The sequence below is a fragment of the Embiotoca jacksoni genome, unplaced genomic scaffold, assembly GCF_022577435.1.
Source record: "Embiotoca jacksoni isolate LCO1_2020_lvr unplaced genomic scaffold, fEmbJac1.0.p SCAF_2, whole genome shotgun sequence".
Classification (NCBI taxonomy): Eukaryota; Metazoa; Chordata; class Actinopteri; family Embiotocidae; genus Embiotoca; species Embiotoca jacksoni.
In genome coordinates, this window is record NW_027185340.1 from 23,659,233 (window position 1) to 23,678,675 (window position 19,443).

Consider the following 19,443-nt stretch of genomic DNA (forward strand, 5'->3'; position numbering starts at 1 on the left):
TGAAATGGATCAGGAGATCAGGAGACCAGGAGATCAGGAGATCAGGAGACCAGGAGATCAGGAGACCAAGAGATCAGGAGATCAGGAGATCAGGAGACCAGGAGATCAGGAGATCAGGAGACCAGGAGATCAGGAGACCAGGAGATCAGGAGACCAAGAGATCAGGAGACCAGGAGATCAGGAGATCAGGAGACCAGGAGACCAGGAGACCAGGAGATCAGGAGACCAGGAGACCAGGAGATCAGGAGACCAGGAGATCAGGAGATCAGGAGACCAGGAGATCAGGAGATCAGGAGACCAGGAGATCAGGAGACCAGGAGATCAGGAGACCAGGAGACCAGGAGATCAGGAGACCAGGAGACCAGGAGATCAGGAGATCAGGAGACCAGGAGACCAGGAGATCAGGAGACCAGGAGATCAGGAGACCAGGAGATCAGGAGACCAGGAGACCAGGAGATCAGGAGATCAGGAGACCAGGAGATCAGGAGACCAGGAGATCAGGAGATCAGGAGACCAGCAGGCCATCAGCGGTGTGATCTGATGACCGAGGCGATCAATACAATCTGTTAAATAAGACTAAACTGAACAAGCTGTACGGAGCGCCATCTTTAACTGTAGCTCACTTCACCCGACTTAAAAACCTTTTTCTCAACATGACATGGAAATTATACAACGGGCTTTTAATGGGTGTCACTGACTCTGCGGTTATGAAACCTACTCAGCACATTAAGACCACGTGGCCTTCCTAAAGTAACATGAAAAACCTCCCCAAAACTGCGGTAAACACGGCCATTATGCGGGATGAAAACCCCCGTTTGGTGTTTTGTGCCTAAAAAGCTCCCACAGATGGTCCGACGGCAGACACGTCTGCGGGAGCAGGAGATACGGCTCGCTAATGTCGACATAATGCGTTTCACTCCAAAGTTCAGAACAAATGCTTCCTGCACATCTGGTTGCATCGGGACGACACGGCATCAGTGTCGGGACAAACCTCTGGATTTGGGACATCAGGGAGACTCGGCACACCCAAACACGCCGGCCTTTTATGACAGCGCTCGCGTCAAGACTCTCAGCAGTTAGCTTCAGTTACCACAGACCAAAATAATCTGGAAGAGTTGAGCCGGTGGACTGCTGCGACTCGAGGAGGGATGGACTGGATCATTGGTGACGCTTTAACCACAAAAGGTCAAAGGTCACCTTCACTGACATTATAATGTTCTGCAAAAAAATACCTGGCTGGTTATAATTGAACACATGACTCAGGAACATCAGGTGAGGTTGAGAGCAGCGTCCACGTTTGTGTCTGATGCTGAATTCCTCATCTTTGGTCTCCACCTCCACCTCCACCTGCAGATGTCTGTGAAGCATCGACGTTTTAGATTTTATAGCTTCAATATTCATATTTGAAGCATTGTCTACTGTCATGGTTACAACCGTGTTAAATCCAAGCAGCTTTATTGGACAAGGCCCTTCAAAGTCTTCACTACAATACAGATCTGAAACAAACTGCATGAAGAAAATCTTCGAAACATGTGTCTGTGTATCAGTCCAGTCGAGTTAACATCTCTTTACAAGTTTCACCAAAACCTCAACAAACCTTCATGAAAAGATTCACTGAAATAAAGTGCAGCTGACACATACAGGTGAACTCACACCTTCTCAGAGTTGAAAGGTTCAGTGTATGTTGAAATAAACAATTGACGGGTGTTTTGTTTTTTTGTTGATATTTTCTTCAAGTTATCATAAAAAAGTAATTTATGAGCTTTTATGATCTCAGAAAAAGAATTTCCCCCAAACTGCTGCCACAGTTGGAAGTACAACACTGAGATATGATGATTGTACCGTGGAACATTAAGGTTTCAGTAGTTTGGTATGGTGGTGAAGTTTGTGTGTGTGTGTGTGTGTGTGTGTGTGTGTGTGTGTGTGTGTGCACGTCTCTACCGCGACAACATTTAACTCGGTGAGCTGGAAAATAACACAACCGACACAGCTGAATTTACAAATGAAATCTTTATGTAGGTTTTTTTTTCTTCCAAAAAAAATGAAGCCCATCCAATCTCTACCAAATTGAGTTTCGCCGCCCGTCTGCCTCGTATCCACACAAGGCAACAGGCTGTTTGCTACAGGTCTTCTCTGCACATCTACAGTAAACAAGTCTTCAGGAAACATGCTTGATTTTTCCAGATAGTTTTTGCATTCAAACATTTTATTTTGGTAAAATCATACAATTTGCACAGCTGAGTATTTCCCATGCAGTGCAGTAGCCTATAAGCTAGTACAGAAAAGCAAAGTCTACATCTAAAGAGCTCCAGGGTTCTCCAGAGATGGTGGAACAAGTCTCGGGTTTGTGCCTGCGACAACATGCGCAGAGCTCCTGTTCGTCTCCAGCAGCTGCTGAAAACCTGCTCCACATTCAAAGAGAACTCCAGAGGAGTCATATATGCAAATACAACAATGAGAATAAACCACATGTTTGTTTCGTTAAGGATTGCCATGTGCCAGACATTCACTGGAGAAAAATAATTATCAGGTCAAATTAGATTAAAGAATCAATAATGCACACAATTGGAGAATCTGAACACTTCTGCACTGATATGCTTAGGAAATTTATTTGCTCTTTTGACAGCTATATTCCAAACCTTGGCATGTTTGTTCAATTCCGTTTTCAAATTTTGTTGACCAATTGGTATATTTCTAATAGATGACTGGCCCTGAGGAGGCCCTGAAACAGCTGTGGATATTATTTACCGAGTCCAATGTATCTTAAACATTAAAAAGCTCACACTACCCCGAAATATATAAATTTCACGCATACAGGTGACATTCAACATTCAAGTGCCAGTGTTTTTTGTACTGTCTTTTGGTCAAGTTTCTGAAACTTTCAAAGAATCACTTTGAGGCTTACAAAAATAAATATTTGTCAAAAATGCTTAATAAATTACACAAAACTAGCAGCAAAAGTAGAATCTAGAAATCTGTGCAAATGGCTAAATTCCCCCCCGACTGCTAAATCCCCTGGTCCCAAATAAATCCTGGTTTAAACGTTGAGAACCCTTCCCCTTTGTAAACAAGCTGCGTTTTTCACAATCTCCTCACACACAATATTTGGAAGCTTAAGGACACATATCCAAGACATCTATATAAAACTCTAGATGTGCAATAAAACAACTTCAGTAAAACTTGATGGGCACGACGTACAAGGGCCTACACACCTAAATCAAGTAGCACCATTCAATCTCTCAAGTTCTCAACACTGTCAGTGCATCTGCTTTTAGATCAATTTCTTAAAAAAAAAAAAAAAAAAGTAAGGTTTCAAGGCACAACACACCCGATGAGAAAACTGGGAGCATTTGGAGGCGAAACGCCTCGTGTCTCTCAGCCTCCCGACGGCTGCTCCTCTCCGAGAGGAAAAGCCTGCTCTGATTTAGATACATGTCTGAGCAGATGAATTCCCAGAGGACCTGACAGTACTTAATGTTCCAAAAAGGAAGTGGACACTCCCTCGTCTTTGGCCACCTCCACAGTTACACTACACAGCAATGGAAACCAAAGCCTCTGACAACGGCGGTGCACTGAGAACCGTGCCCACGCCCACCCCGTTCCCCTAGAACCCCCCAAGTGATCGGAGCGCTGCTCTACACCGCTCCTCGCTGTTTCATTGAAAACCTCAGTGATCATTCAAATGCCTGTCTCTTAAAGATGAACCATGCCTCCAACGCAGCTTGAAAAGAGAAAACGTTTGTAATTAAGTTAAGCCTGCGACTCAGATTCACGTGTCTTTCCTCCTTGACCAAAAAACAAAACACTTGCAAGCGTAGAATACCATCTGGGCCTCGTGGTTACAGGTCGATTCAGTAAACACTAACACCACGCTGTGCCCCCCCGATGCTGTGGTCCTTTATGCAGCCATTTTGAACTTCACTTTCAAGATGGCAGGCATTTTTTGTTTTGATACATATTTGTAGAGAAACGATTCAAAAACAAAAATCAAAAAACTGACTCAGTTTTTCAATTTTGCATACACCTGCACCAAAAATGTCTCAAGTAAAAAGAAACAAAAAACACCGCCCACTTAATGTAGCTAGCACTTGGTAACATACTAGCTGCCGTAACACTGTCAAGTCAATTGAAAAGTGTGGAGTAACAAGTTCCAGCATTGACGACTATTGTTTCAACCTCAGCGATAGTTGGCACTGAGCTTAATGACTTCTGTGTTTTTAAGATTGCAAATAGGAATGGCTATTTCAAAGACTACCATGTCCATAAAAAGGAGCCTGTCCAGGATAGAGTGAGCAAAAAAGAACAAGTAAAACAAGTGTAACTTTGTCCCTTAGGATTAAAATACGGTTGCTTCACAGAGTGGCCCAGTTTGTGGTAGATATAGTTAATGGCTCCATTAGCTGTTTGACTATAGAAAAGGCTACATGATGTTCCTGCAATAAATTTGAAGTTCAAATGGAGTCATGACTCGTCGAGCCACAACGCCCCAGTGTTTGCCAAGGTTTGATTAAGTCCAAGCTTATTATATACCTTTCTAATATTTTTTCACCAAACAAAATAAAAACAAATTTAGAGCTCTTGGCCATGTTCATCTGGTGAAATGAAAACATAGATTTCCATACATTAACATACAAATGATCCTCAGGTTACTCAATTGGGGGTTTTTTCCACAAAAAGAACAAAAATACTTTTAACAATGAAAGTCCGAGGTTGCTATCGGACAATGCATGTCAGCATCCATGCTCACTCTGAGGTGTGCAAATCTCTGCCGTCTCCGGTGCGGTGCACGTGCTGGTGACTTTCCTTTGCGTCGTGCTGCACTTCCTTTTTGAGAGAAGCGAATGGCAGAGAACCAGGGTTGGTAATGTACTGTGCGTCAGTGAAGCTACACAGGGAGGGTTGTTATGGTCTGGCTTAAGTTAACATGTGGTTTCCATTGGGTTGGGTTGGCATGGCAACCTATTCCTATGGTGACTAGTTGCCCCACCAATCCACACTACCAGAGTGGCTGTAATTTCCTCCGTAGCCGTCGTTGCCGTAGAAGTTGCCACCGAATCCACCTGTGAAGGACGATTGTAAAAAGGTCAGTTAGCCGAGCGGCGACAAACATCATTTCAACATGTAACCGAGCTTTGAGCAACTCGTTTAGACACCGAGCCCTTTACATGACAACAATTGTGATTGATTTAAAGTCCCATATTCACTCTGAGCTCTGTTTTTGGTCTCCCCCATCTCCTGAGGATTTGGAAATGTCCGGCTCTTTAGCCGCCACTCGCGCCACCGTTTCATGTTATTTTTTTAGATTAGCGTATCAAACTACCAGGTGTGTTTCTATTCAGCGGTGAACTTCTCACCAGTTTTGTTATCAGGAACATCAACCTCTATACAGTAAAATTGCACGTTAAAAAAAGAAAAGACATTTCTACGTGGAATGTAGCATTCAAGTAAAGCAGAGACAAAAGGTTGAGGAAACGGTTTCCTTACCTCCGCTGAAGCCTCGGCTTCCTCCGTGGCCTCCAGCTCCACGACCTGGACGGCTGCTGGTGAAGTTCCCAGCGCCGCCGGGCGTCTGACGGTAGTCTCTAGCTCCGAAACCGCCCGAGAACCTGAACGGGACAACAACGTTTGTTCGTAAGACACCGACAGTACAGACTTTCTGGTGGTATGACGAGCTAAAAATCAGACATGGCTAATGTTTAATCACATAATTAGAAATGTACAGCAGCAAAAGTTCAAATGTTTCACACCTCCAGTTGCTTCAGAGGAAACATACAACTCCGTGTCAATGAAGACAAATGACATCATACAATGTGACACACTGGATGTATCCTCCTTTGTTCCACATATCAACTCATCCATTGGGCTTCAAACCGTCAACAATAACCTGCTTCCAGAAATGCGGCCGATATGAACGACGACAAACGGTCAGATTGTAAAAGTCTAATTGTCCTTTAAGATTTAAAGACGGCCACGTGGAGGGTGTGTGTGGGACAGTTACCTCTTAGAGCGTCCTCGGGTGGTGCTCTTGTGCTGGTGCTCGTAGGCCAGGCTCTCAAGCCAGGAGGGAACCTCCTGCTTGGCCTCAACCAGAATGTCCAGCAAGTCTTTGGTTATGTTGCTGTTTTTGTCGTTAAAGAACGACGTGGCCAGACCTGCACAAAACAACGAGATTATACAGTCGTTAAAATGTTAATGTGGTGGAACGCAATCAAACTTTCCTTTTTAAAAAAACAAACCCCTCTTACCGAGGTTGCCCACACGTCCCGTACGGCCAATACGGTGAACGTACTCCTCAATGTCACTGGGCAAATCAAAGTTAATAACGTGCTTCACATTGGAGATGTCCAGACCTCTGGCAGCCACCTGGAAACCAGGGAGAAAGAAAACTTGAATATCAGGATCAGGGACCAACGCACAGCAAAGATTTTATTTTTGTCCCTTAGTGACGAAATTTAACAATGTTGGTTATTTGAACAAAGGCCATTAAAAGGTTATTTATGACACCTTTAGGCAAAGATCAATAAACATGATGTATTTTAATCTTTGCTTTTTTAAGCACAGTAAATACTTGAAGGACTTCTTCCTAGTTATGATGCTGGCGCCTAAGATGGACCAATTAAAAGTTCAAGATAACATGCTGAAGTCCCAAATGAGACATATTAACGTTGTGAATTCAACACTTTTAAAGTAGCTGACATGAAAGAATTAAAAATGGTATCATGATCAATTTATCAAAATGAAACCCCAAGATAGTTTGATGATTCAGCACCTTCAGTTGAAATCAAATGGAATCAAACTGGTCCAAGTTACTGCTGATGTTTACACATATTGGCAAAAAAACACTTTTGTGATGAACAAGAATTTGTAAGATTACTTACAGCTGTAGCCACCAAGATGGGGCAGCGTCCGGACCGGAACTGATGCAGAGCTTCCTCTCGGTCTCTCTGGGATCGGTCTCCATGGATGCTGGTGCAGGCGTAACCCTCGTGGTAAAGGAAGTCTTCCAGAGCGTCTGCTCCTTTCTTTGTTTCCACAAATACCAGAGTCAGCGATTCTTTACCTGTGGAGGCACAAGTAAAGGGGGACGACACAAAAAGGGGGAGGGGGAGGCACAGCAGGATAAAGAGTATGAATGGGAAAAAAAAAAAAAAAAAAAAAAAAAAAAAAAAGATAAATTACCTGGGACAAAGCTATACATGGATTTTTTTTTTTTTTTTACATTTAAATAAGATGAAAGCAGGAACTTAAAACTATCATACTAAAAAGGCTGGCAATTGAAATTATGTAAAATAAAAAATAGGTCAAAATGACAACTCAAATGGAGACAGGTTGCATAAAAAGCTTTACATTTACTGACAACCATTAATTGACAACAGTAACTTGGTTTTTTTTTAGGTTTTTTTTTTTTTTAAATGAAGATAACAAAAATCACTTCATTATATTTAAACAGCTGAATTGTTAAATTAGGTTACAATCCAGATATTTGACATTAATGGCTATCAGAATAAAAGCTTGATAATAAATGACTGAGGGGTGATGGGTAGGACAGGCCATTGCAAGTGGCATCATTCACAGCTAACCCTGCAACGGTTGTGCCAATGTCATCTGGCACAAGCCAGGAAAAATAAACTACATTCATCAAAGCTCCATCCTCTCCATATTATTTCAGCCACCAAGTACTTTCAAAATAACTGGCCTTTATTTTCTGCCCAATCAGACTGAACTGTTCAGTAGTAACCAGACACCCAGCTCACCATTTCCATGCGGCTGAACAACAACAAGCCTTTGCTTGTGCTTTAGAAAGGCTGTTCAAGACATGAAATACACATCACTTTGCGTTTTGTGGTGGCAGCCACAATAGTTACCACGGAAACAGCATAAAAGCTATGCATTTTATTTCTTTGGAGAAAGTCAAGTTACGGACTCGGGACTTCGACAATAAAAGGAGTAGTTTGTGAAGGATGGCTCAACAGAACATTAAAATGAACCTCAACATTAATTGTTGTCCCTGTAGCCGTTGAAGTGGTCTAAACCTGATCCACGGAGACAGTTGTGCTGACTGAAGTAACAGATCAGTGCCATTAAATCTGTCGGAGCCATCTGACTCACTGAAACGCAGAGCTCTTTCTAATGACAACCAGCCAACATGATCGTGTTGAGCCAGCTGACCTTAGTGCCACAGCTGAAACACTGCAACACTACGCTAACTGGAACTCCCCTTTCACTGGGGACATCTTGTACTATTGATTATACGATTCGAGGCAAACGCTACTGTTGGTCCTACAAGCTCTTACTGGAAATGAAAAACAAAACTGAGGCAGTGTGTCAGCTGGGGAGCAGAGGGACAGGATGAGCTGTGGGATGTGATGTTTCTGGCTTGTGGGTCAGAGTGAAGTTATGGTATGTTCACACTTACCCGGTTTCTCTGGGGCTTCAGTCACATTTTCCTGAACCTCACTGGGAATAACTAAGATAAAACCAAACCGGCCAGTAAACGCAAGGCTGCTCAGTAACACAACTTTCACAGCTTTAGATCATCATGAGAAGAAAACCCCTTTAAACATGGCAAGTGACTTCAATGGCTTCTCACCCATGCAGGAGATTTTATTGTGATATTATATTTTTCACCCCAAGGTCTTTCTATAATGAACAATTGTTAGCAGATATGTAGCAAAGTCAATATTAGCTTGGTATGGGGCAGACTGACAAACAGGATGGTGGGTTAGAGCCCAATGTGACCTTCATGTGAGGAAATAACAACCTTTTCATTAGTGAGAGTGAGTGAGTGAGAGTGCTTGCATGTGTGGGCGGGCATTTCATACCTGTGGCATTGAGCAGGTCAAGAAGGAAAGACCTCTTGTCAGTGTCTTCTACCCAGACCACCTTCTGGGTGATGTTTTCTGAAGTGGAACCAACACGCCCCACTGCCAGGAAGATGTAGTCCTCCAGGAAGTCACGAGCCAGGATCTACGAAGAAAAACAATTATTTATACAACGCATGAATAGACAGATACCGAGCAGAAGAAGTAAGATTGTGGAATGCGCGTTAAAGGCCCAATGTACCTGGATCTCTTTGGGGAAGGTGGCACTGAACATCATGGTCTGACGGACGCCTTTAGGTGGCATTGTATCTTGCTCCACAATGCGTCTGATCTGTGGCTCAAAACCCATGTCCAACATGCGGTCAGCCTCATCCAGGACCAAGTAGCTGCAGACACATTTTAATATTCAATGACCGATATGTTCTGGCGTCAGATGTTTTAATTTCACACATTTTGTTAGTTTCAAATCTCAGCGTGTGCTGTACTGACTTGCAGTAGTCCAGACCGATCTTGCCCCTCTCCATCATATCAACCAGACGTCCAGGTGTGGCCACCAGCAGGTGACAGCCTCTCTCCAGCTCTCTTATCTGTTGGCCAATATCAGCGCCGCCATACACCACGCAGGGACGCACCCGTGAGCGATAGGCAACCTGACAAGTTGGAAGAAAAGGGAAATTATTACGGTTCAAGACTGAACATTTAAGCTCGTCTTGCACAGCCAGACGTGTCTCCACTGGCATGTTTGCATTTCTTTTAACCAATCCTAATTGTATTGGACTTGGAGCTCACCTTTCTCGCCTCATCATAGATCTGCAAGGCCAGTTCTCTGGTGGGAGCCAGGATGAGGGAGATTGGGTACTGCTTACGGCGGCCATACCGTCCATTCTCCTAAGAATCAAAGAGGTGTTTATTAAAACAGGTCAAAAGGTCATATGGAATATGTTCCTGTGCATTTCCTTCCCCTCACTACCTGTGAACTGTTCTTGGTGGCCTGCAGAGCATCTCCGGGCCCTTCAGTGAAGATCTGACTGAGCACTGGCAGCAAGAAGGCAGCCGTCTTACCAGACCCTGAAACACAGCAGGAAAGTAGTTACTTTAGGATGTACAACAAAAGCCAGCAAATAAAACCATTAAGTCAAAAGGTTAACACAGTATGAGCCATCAATCTATGCTTTCTATTTCTAAGTTTAAAAAAAACCCCATCAGAAGGCTGGTTGGGGTACGAGAGGATGTTAAGTGCACACAGAGAAATACTCACCAGTCTGGGCGCAGGCCATCAGGTCTCTCTTGGACTTGATGATGGGAATAGCGTACTTCTGGACTGGGGTGGGACGAGTGTAGCGACTCAGGGCGATGTTGCTCATGATAATCTCCCCCATGTCCACATCATGGAACTAGAAAAGAATCAAAACACACCGTCAGTATAAAAGATACCAACTGTTCTACTAAAACCTTTTAAAGTGTATTTTTAAATCAAACCATACAAACAAAACAGATGACAGCAGAAACTTACACTATCAATGTTGGGTGGGCAGTTGCTTCCGGTGGCTTCCACGGGAATATCATCGTATTTCTCAAAATTTATGCCAGTGTTGCTTGCAGAGAAAAGTTCACTAGAAGAGGAAGTTTGGCAAAACAATGTTTAGGTTAAATGCCAATAAAGACAGCTGTTATTTTAGTTATTTGTGAGCACAATCCTTCTTACTGTTCCAGGCGCTCGCTGGGAGCAGTGGGCTTGGACCAGTCGTCCTCTCGGGAGTCGTCCGCCCAGCGGCTGCTTCCTCCACCAGCAAAGCCCCCGCGCTCATATCTGTACACATGCACAGGGACTGTTCAAGTTTGGAGCTCAAATAACACCATTTATTTTCATGTCTGCTTTAATACAAGGTTGTCTACACCGCTCGGTCCTTTCCTTCCTTGAAAAGAGAATTTACAAGGCAAACTATATTTGGCAGTTTTCATTATATCTTCTCTAATAGCTGTAGGAAGAATAGCTAACCTTGCAGTCAAACTTGAGTACCGCCATTTTATGTTTCCTTTTTAGATTTGACATGTGAAATATCAAAGGTCTTGAGTGATTGTGAGGCTCTAAAGTACAACTATGGCAGTTATGTTTTACAGGCTCTAAACAGTAAATAATTAAAATAAGTGAGCACTTCAGGGTCCGTGTAGTTTCAAAACAAACCTCTTACATACTGGTTAGGTTCACCATCTCTGCTAAATGAGCTATTTTAGGTAAAACTGAAGCCAGTATTTAGTCTGCTACAGACAGAGTATAGTATTAAATATAACAATTGTACAGACCTTCCTCTTGATCCTGCCCCACGGTCATTGAAGAAGGTAGACTTGGACCTATCGTTACGTCCTCCGAAGCTGTTGTAGGCTGCATCCCTGGGCGCTCCTGTCCAGCCGCCCTCTTTGTTTTCGTAGTTGCCGAACCCTTTAATGGAGACAACCGGGGTGTCAGTGAGTGACTTGGAGTGTTTTTAGTAAATCAGCAGGCAGTCATCACTGGATGATGCCAGTTTCTTACCAAAAGCCGAAAAAAGTACCCTGGTTCCCCAAAAGCAAAATGCCATTCATTGTTTAAATCAAGTTGTTTTGAATCAAAGTGCACAGCGAATGTTGCTAATTACTGAAAAAGCATATGCAGAGTAATAAAAGAATTTTGATAGTGTAACAACTGTTTAAAAAAGGGGTGGGGGAGGGACGAGTTTGCATTTAAAACTACCCTCAACAACTAAAGCTCAAGTTAGACACTTTAGAGGACAGGATTTCCCACCTGCATTTTGCAATGGTTGATTAAACGAGCCTCCACCCCTGTTACCACGGTAGGCGCCGCGCCCACCTCTATCATTGCGAGGGGGTCCACGCCCTCCAAAGCCCCCATTTGTGCGGTTGTCATGGTAACCATTCACAAATCCATTGGTGCGTCCACCATCCCATCCAGGTGAATCTTCATGAAGAGACACACACACAAAAAATATAAAAAATAAGAATAAGAGGCTCTTGAGGTAATTCATTAAGCTGCACATGTTTCTGGTTTGTGTCAATGAGCAAGTACACATTTGGCTGTACTCCTATTCCTTACTATCCATGAGCCTCTCGTCTATTGCTGACATCATGTTAATCTGATTTCCTGACAGGTGGGATTCGAGCGACTCCAGTAGTTTAGAACCAGACTGAAAGCTCAAAAAACAAACAAACCCAGCAACAACATTTGTGTTACAGGTTGTCCAAAACAAAGAAATGCAAAAGCAAGTCCTCTTCTGTACAAGACAAAAGAGAGATAGAGTTTTTAGGTAAAACCGAAATAACCCTCTGTTTTGTTTAATACCATTTACCCAGACCCTAGTTTTGTTATTTGTGTGGAATGACTTGTCTGTACCAAAAGACCTAATGAAGCCCATCTCTGCCTGTATGGGACATTTACCACAACGATCTGCCGATTTGGACACAGGCTGTGTCATCGCTCCCATCGACGGACACACCGATGAGGCTGGTAAGAGGGGGGGTGGGGTGCCCAATGGCCAGTTCGTGCTGCTACAGTAAGGCTGGCTAGGTAGCCGAGGCTATGCCACAACAGCATCAAGGGGCAGACCAGCCACACAGATCTAATCCCTGATTAGTCACGCTGATTATAGATCTGTGGTGACGCTCTTACACCCGAGGGTCTACAGGTGAAGCCTTCTTTCACGGTGCCCATTTTTAAATAAGCAAAGGAAAAGCCTTGTAACGTCACAAGCGCGCACCAATCTGTGCGTCGTAGACCAATCCATAGCCTAGACAAGGGATGGCAAATTTTTCTGACACTGATCTGAGTGATTAAATTCAGAGTATGATGACACTATACAAACAGGCCCGGGTATTAAATCAGACATGGTATTTTCTTAACAGACTCAAAAGGTAGGTGACAAGATTGAGATTCTGGTCAGTTCAGGGAGGATCTGGACCGTCTAACGTCCTTTTCACACCTGACATTAACTCGTCTCATGGGTGACCCGTTCACAAGCTGACCGCTACGTCTGTTCGCACATTGGAATACGTCAAGTGAACAGTTGGGATTTGATCTCACTTCGCTGCTCCATACGCAGTCTTTCCCTGACCTGGCATGTTGCATTTAAGAGATTATTACTATTGTAGGTGAACAGTTTCACATCATTACAATAGCGCCAGCCTGGTGCGAAGCAGAACCTAACTTCACTGAATATTTGGGTCTGGGGATGCTCCATAGAGAATCGTTTCCAGACGTTTTTTCCAGTCACCGAGAGTTGCCCTCGTCACTGTCACCAGCCGTCCAATCGCAGTGAAGGAGGGGCGGGACACCGGCGGTTAACCACAGATACCGGTTACTAATCGGTCCACCCTTCAGTGGCTGTGCAAATACTTATCCAGGCCGAGTACCCAGACTGTTATTCACAGCAAAAAAAACCTGAAGCTGTGAGTGACTGTCGGCGCAGCCAGGCTACAATATCACATCACAGACACCAAAACAAACCAGATGAGGACACTGAGCAGAGGTGATGAGCGCCAGGCTTCAATTGTTCGCCTTCTTTTATTTTTTTGTACAAAATCCAGGACAAAAGCTGAAACTGTTCCCAAAACGTTCGTAAATGGGAAAAAATTAAATGCCTGAACCCAAGTTGTGATCGGCTCGCCCAAGACGTATTTGTCAGGTGTGAAGAGGGCCTCAGACAGACCTGCACTGACGTGCATGCGGACTATGCAGACATTTTGAATACTTACTACTTTATTTTACCTTAACAAGCACAGTGTGGTAAAATTAACTACAAAAACACGATAATACCCTACATCAGGATTTGTGGTGGAATTTAGTCACTCAGACTGGTATCAGACAAAAATGATGCATGTGGACTCTACAAACATGGCAAAGCACACCGTGCACAAATGTCGAAACCTGACCTTCAGAGAACACAATGCACATGACTCCAATGTTTGCATCAAACCAAAACAAACATTAAGTTTGGCCAAATCCAGAAGTACTTGGAAAAATAATGCAAGCTACACCTAAGCGCAATCTCAAAATCATACATCAACACAAAAAAATAACTATCGATTCTACCCAACAATTGACACAGACTACCAGAAAAACATTCCTCAAATCAACTGTTGAGTAAATCATTTAATCACAAATGCCAACAGGCCAAACCTGATAATCACCTTACTTTGAAATAACCTTGCAGAAACAAACATCCCTTTCAGACTGGTGCTTCATTTCAGGAGTACTCAATCATATGCCAACGAGGGGCGACTGTATGCAGGTTTCTGTTCCATCGTACTCACCAGAGAGGTGATCAAAGAAATGACCTGGAGCAGCGAGTTGTTGGAACAAAAGCCAGCATGCACTCTCAATAGTCCCACTCAGTACATTTCAATTGTCTGCTGTGGGCAGAGACAATAAGCTACAAGTTCCACGAAGAACTCAAAAGAACAGAGAGGCTTGTGATTAACGAGTGGGAGTGAATGATGTCAATGCAGCAATGTAAAGTTCAGTTACTTTGCAAAATAAAGTTCCTGTTTTGACTTCATGAGATGCAAATAGAGTTTAAATGGTTGGAAAATGTAAAACAAATTTGTCTCAATTCACTCTCAGCTGATATCGTCTCGTTATTAGTAAGGCAGCCACAGTCGTGATGCAGTGCAATGTTTAAGGCACCATCACCATGCACCAAAAGCAACCTCATCTGCAAGCTTTGACATACGCTGTGTTTGTGCTTCTTTCAAGTGACAATGACAAAGCAAGGGCACATTGATTTTGCCCCATTGTTCAGCTTTAGACACTAAAACTCATCCAACAAGTAGATGGTATGGCATGCAGGTATGAGGTCAAGGTATACCACATCTGTTTGGCCAACCCCCACTGAAGGCATGGTAAAAGGCAAGCTCTTGAGAGGCCAGTCTTGGGTAACCTGAGCAAAGGTGGGAAGCAGGCTATAAAAAGATTCACCCAGAACTACTGGCTCATGCAATACGAGTGTTGGGTTTGACTTAACACTAATGGTTACCAATCTTATAGTCTGAAGTAGTTATTTCTGTGTCTTTGCTGACACTACCTGCCATGGTTGTGGGCACTGCTCAGAAGAAACTTGGGGGACATTAAATGTGAAATGTGGACTTCAGTATGCAGTAGTAGAAAAGTCTTAAGCTTCAAAAATTCAACTAACTATAGGAAGCATGTCAGCAGAGAGAAGCACATCAATTAATAATGAGCCCACCATTACTTTTACTGTGAATGTATACATGTGACCTATACACTAGATCTAGCCTAACCATCTCCTCCTTCGCACTAGCTTTGCTGGTGTGTAAAATGGCCATTTCATGCATCTGGAAATGCAAGTTGCCCTCAGCGAAAGCAGACAGAAGGGACTTACAGAAATTTACTGGTGCCACTGAATAACCGTACTGTCTACCAGCGGAATAAGCATTTCCTGCGGTGGAATGAGAAAACAGCAAAACGAAAGAAACGTCAAGTGTGCAATGACACAGTATGAATCAAGTTTGTTTTTTTATTTAATTTTTTTATGTGAAAATATTTGACCAAGTATGCCAGGCTCAACATTTGTCTTCATTTAAAGCCTTTAAGAGGCTAAATAAGTACAGATAAAATATAACCCTCATCCTTGCAACAAAAACAAAACATTCAACTGTCCTTAAATTTCAATGCTTATACAACAACAAACCCACCCTCCATATTTCCCTTTATCAGAGCAGTCAACAGCTAGCACTCGTCTTGTTGCACCACTCAAAGAATAAACGTGCCTGTGAAAATAGTTAAACTGACCGATTTGAGACATGCCCTATTCTCCTACTTATGAGCAGTCTAGGAGCGAAAATTCGAGGCTACAACCATTTTACAAAAGCACTTGCCCTACTTTGTCCGTGTCGAAATAAGCTAGCATGCAGACACAGAAAACCCAGTTGACATGTCTTTCTCTCCTCATCCTGGGCTCCAGTAAAATGTCCTCTATATTAATATGTTCTCAAGTGCAGCAGAAGTACTGAAAAGCTGCAATTTTTTTTTTGTCTTGACTGGTAGAGATGAAAACATGTGAAAGCCTCACCAATTCTTTCTCAATTGTGCTTGCTTTTACCACCCTCTGATGGGCTTTTAACATCAACACCACCACAAGACAAACCCGTGTTAGCCTACTGATCTGACAGCAGCTCAGTGAACGAGTGTTCGACTCACCGTTTTTGGAAACTTCTTTGTTCCTCAGGTGAGGTGGAATGTAACGCCCTGGGTGGAGAGAGAAAAGAAAAGTTGAACACAAATCGATTAAAATTGTTGACACTGTTAACAAATATAGAGAATATGGATACAAGAGTCTTCACTCATAAACGGTTACGATTCTGCAGACTTTCAGTAAAGCTGTCCAATTTAAACCAAATTACATCAAAGAAAGGAAGATATTCATATCTGTCGAGTTCATAACTAACTTTCACGTTTCGTCAGTTGAGGTCAATATTGTGGGACTTTTACATATACAAGACACTCGACGAGTTGACGTGCTTAGTCAATCACCATCACATGAATCTCTGCATTTCACAGTTCGCCGAGTTTATAAAATACAAAGTGCTCCACAGGCAGAGTATGCGCACCAACTAACTTCAGGTAAACCTCTACATTAAGTTGAATGGCTATAAAATAGTTCCAGTGTGGAGGTCCTCTTTCCAAATGTTAGATCAAATGGATCACATTGCGATAGTGTAACGAGTCTTTTCACAGCGATTGTGATGCATTTATTTCATTTAGCCACAATTTCAAAGCAGTAAAATTAGTGTAGAAATAGGCTATTGCGTGTTTAGGTATGTGTTGACAGATTTTGTAGTTACCCTCACTGGCAGAAAGGGTGGTTTTGCTCTGCCGGTTTAAGTATAGCATTTCTTTATAAATTTGTTAGATCAATACATTGATTGCTGAATCAATATCTGATTTATTATTTACACTAGAGCTGTTGGTTTATTTAAAAAAGAAAACAAAAAGGCGGTACACCCTTGTTTCCTGCTCACAATAAATAAATCCTGACGTTTAACAATAATGCTGACAGCTGAGTATTTTTGTCCAACCTGCTATTGACTAGAAACTTCCAAGCTCAAAGCAATTACATCAACACTTCCTGCTTGAGTCGAGCCCGGGGCTTCAAAATAAAAGCACCAGAAGTTATGATTGGATCCATTTCATTATAATACGTAGTTATTAACCTTTTATTTTACTTTATAACGTCATTACAACAGTACTTTGCATTTATTATAGCTGTGTTTTATTTAACTTTTATAGAACTTTATAGCAGTACATGAACTTTTTTACAACAATACTTTACTCAACTAACAGGTAAAATACTTTTATGTTGACATATGACCTCCCAAATACAAGATGTTTCTCAGCATGGCTTCAAGACAAAGGTAAGACGTTTATAACAATGACACGGATGTGCTTTGTTTTTGGGAAATATGACTAATGACAGACTCAGTGTGTGATTAAACGCATTCCCATGGTCTAATGTAAACAAAGAAAGAAAGAAGGATCAAAGTGCAATAGTACCATTATTTTAGAAACCTAGTACATATTGAACTGGCGCCCAAGTACGGTGACATAAGCATGTCGTCCCAGACTTAGTAGTCAGTCCCAACATGATGATCAATCATCACATTTAACACTCATCTCAATGTACTTTTATTATTACTTACTGCCAGTTCCTCCGCCTTGTCCGTCAGCAGAGTTCAAGTCTAGGGCAGCAAGCTACGAAGAAAAGAGAAGAAAAAGTCCATTTTAAGAATAAAGGCTGTTTTAAAATAAAGTACGAGTCAATGAAGACTCGATCAAACTCATCCGGAGAACAAGTCTCCACGTCGGGCAGCTCGGCCGCCGTGAACTTTGTAAACTTATTAACCTCAAGTGCTTCTGTGTTTAAATCTCATCAAACCATTTCACCAACTCTTCAGATAATTGTGATTATAAAATCGTCTTTCTCGTGTAAAAGCCGACGCGGAAGAACCATCGAACAAAAAAAGACAACAAATTCAGAAAAATAACAAAACGGTACGTCCCGCTGAACAGTAGCAGACGACCAAGCCGGTACCAAACAACCGACCCGTGAAGTGTCTGAGGAACATTAATGGTCGCTAAAAGCTGCTGCCAACATTTTTTCCTGCGCCACGTTTCAGGTCGAGCAGGCCCGACGTTAGCCGGCTAGCTCCGTCCGGACCGGGCCGGCCCGGAGCGGCGGCTCCGTCCGCTCACTACCGCGACACTTGTCGGAGGAACGGTCGTTCAAATGCGGTACTTGGCTGGGTTTAAGGGTGCCGCGGTCCGTGAAAGGGACGCGGTGAGTGAAGCGGCCGGTGGAGCTCCGCCATCACGTCTTCTCCACCGCGACACCGTCACCTCCATTTTAGCCGCCGCAGCGTTAGCCTAGCTGCGGGCTAACCGACTTAGCTAGCCCGCTCGCTGTCGAAACTACATGTGCGTAGCGGAAAATCACAAGAACGTAGCGGGAGAAAAAAAACCCGAAGAAAGAGTTTAAAGTACTTACCTGCTGATCTAGACCGTGTGGATTATCAACGACCACATGACTCATAACTAAAGAGAGAAGTGGGGGATTATTTCTGGAGAGAAAGGATTTTCTTTGTTAGCACGACCGGCTTCGATGTTAACTTCGCTTTCCTTTTCCTTGAGCCGACGGTTACCTATAAAGTTAACTAGATGATTACTTCTTCTTTAAATAAATAAAAAGATGTCGTTCGTTATAAATATAAATTCCAACCAAGTTTCAAAATGAAACGACTGCTGCGAAGCTGCTGAGCAGAAAGCCTTCCTGGCAGGTTGACCGTGGCGGAATGAGACGTCGAGCTCAGGTAGCGCGAGATATCCCCTCCGCTCTCCACACCAGCGCTCTGACGCGCAAGTATCGCGAGGTTTCTGTTCATCTCGGATTGGTTTGGCCCACAGCAGGAACAAAAAAAAGAAAAAAGAAAAGCAGCTTTTTGAAGACACATGGAGCCAACGACCGCTGTACTGTACTTACCCTGACGCACAAGAAGTCTCTACGAACCCAAGACCGACTCTAAACATCTGTAACACTCATTTAATAGTGACGGGATGTGACACACGTGAAATGAAATATAGGCTTCATCTGTGGAGGCTTACAGTCAGGTTTATTTAGATGTATGAGTGGTAAATTAGAAAAGTATTCAGCAAATCTACACACTTCAAAACATACCTACCTATCATTGTATATAATATATATATATATATATATATATATATATATATATATATATATATATATACTGTACTGTATATACTGTGCATTTTATATTTAATATTTTTGCTGCTATTTTATTGCTTTTTATTATTCTATATTATCTTATTGCTTCCTGTATGCTGCTGTAGCGAAAAAAATTTCCCCTTGGGGATGAATAAAGTAACTACCTAACCTAACCTAACCTAACCTACCTATCATTATGAGCAGATGATAAGACAATGGGCCGCTGAGCCCAGAATTTTAAAAGGCCTCTTCATCTTAGAAACAAGTCATCCAAACAAAGAGACACAAAGACAACAACAAATGACATTGAGGTGTTTTGAGGATCTTCATAT

At 42.7% G+C, this 19,443-nt stretch overlaps 1 protein-coding gene across 11 annotated transcripts; it reads right to left on the reverse strand.

Moving 5' to 3' along the window:
* Positions 1-1,991: 1,991 nt before the first annotated feature.
* On the reverse strand, positions 1,992-18,683 carry ddx3xa (DEAD-box helicase 3 X-linked a). Of its 11 annotated transcripts, none has more exons than XM_069155118.1 (21): positions 18,377-18,683; positions 17,532-17,583; positions 16,033-16,080; positions 15,215-15,271; positions 14,681-14,752; positions 11,671-11,778; positions 11,127-11,262; positions 10,528-10,632; positions 10,336-10,435; positions 10,081-10,216; positions 9,793-9,890; positions 9,612-9,710; positions 9,312-9,472; positions 9,064-9,208; positions 8,823-8,967; positions 8,417-8,467; positions 6,879-7,060; positions 6,246-6,363; positions 5,999-6,152; positions 5,485-5,606; positions 1,992-5,060 (listed from the first exon to the last, which is right to left on the reverse strand). In XM_069155118.1, exons 1-21 carry the CDS (start codon positions 18,419-18,421, stop codon positions 4,975-4,977), a joined length of 2,220 nt encoding a protein of 739 aa, XP_069011219.1. In that variant the 5' UTR covers positions 18,422-18,683; the 3' UTR covers positions 1,992-4,974. The 11 variants fall into 11 exon arrangements, with proteins under 11 accessions (XP_069011219.1, XP_069011217.1, XP_069011220.1 ...); XM_069155116.1 differs by having other exon boundaries at positions 11,605-11,778; XM_069155119.1 differs by lacking the exon at positions 14,681-14,752 and having other exon boundaries at positions 11,605-11,778.
* Between the last annotated feature and the right edge of the window lie 760 nt (positions 18,684-19,443).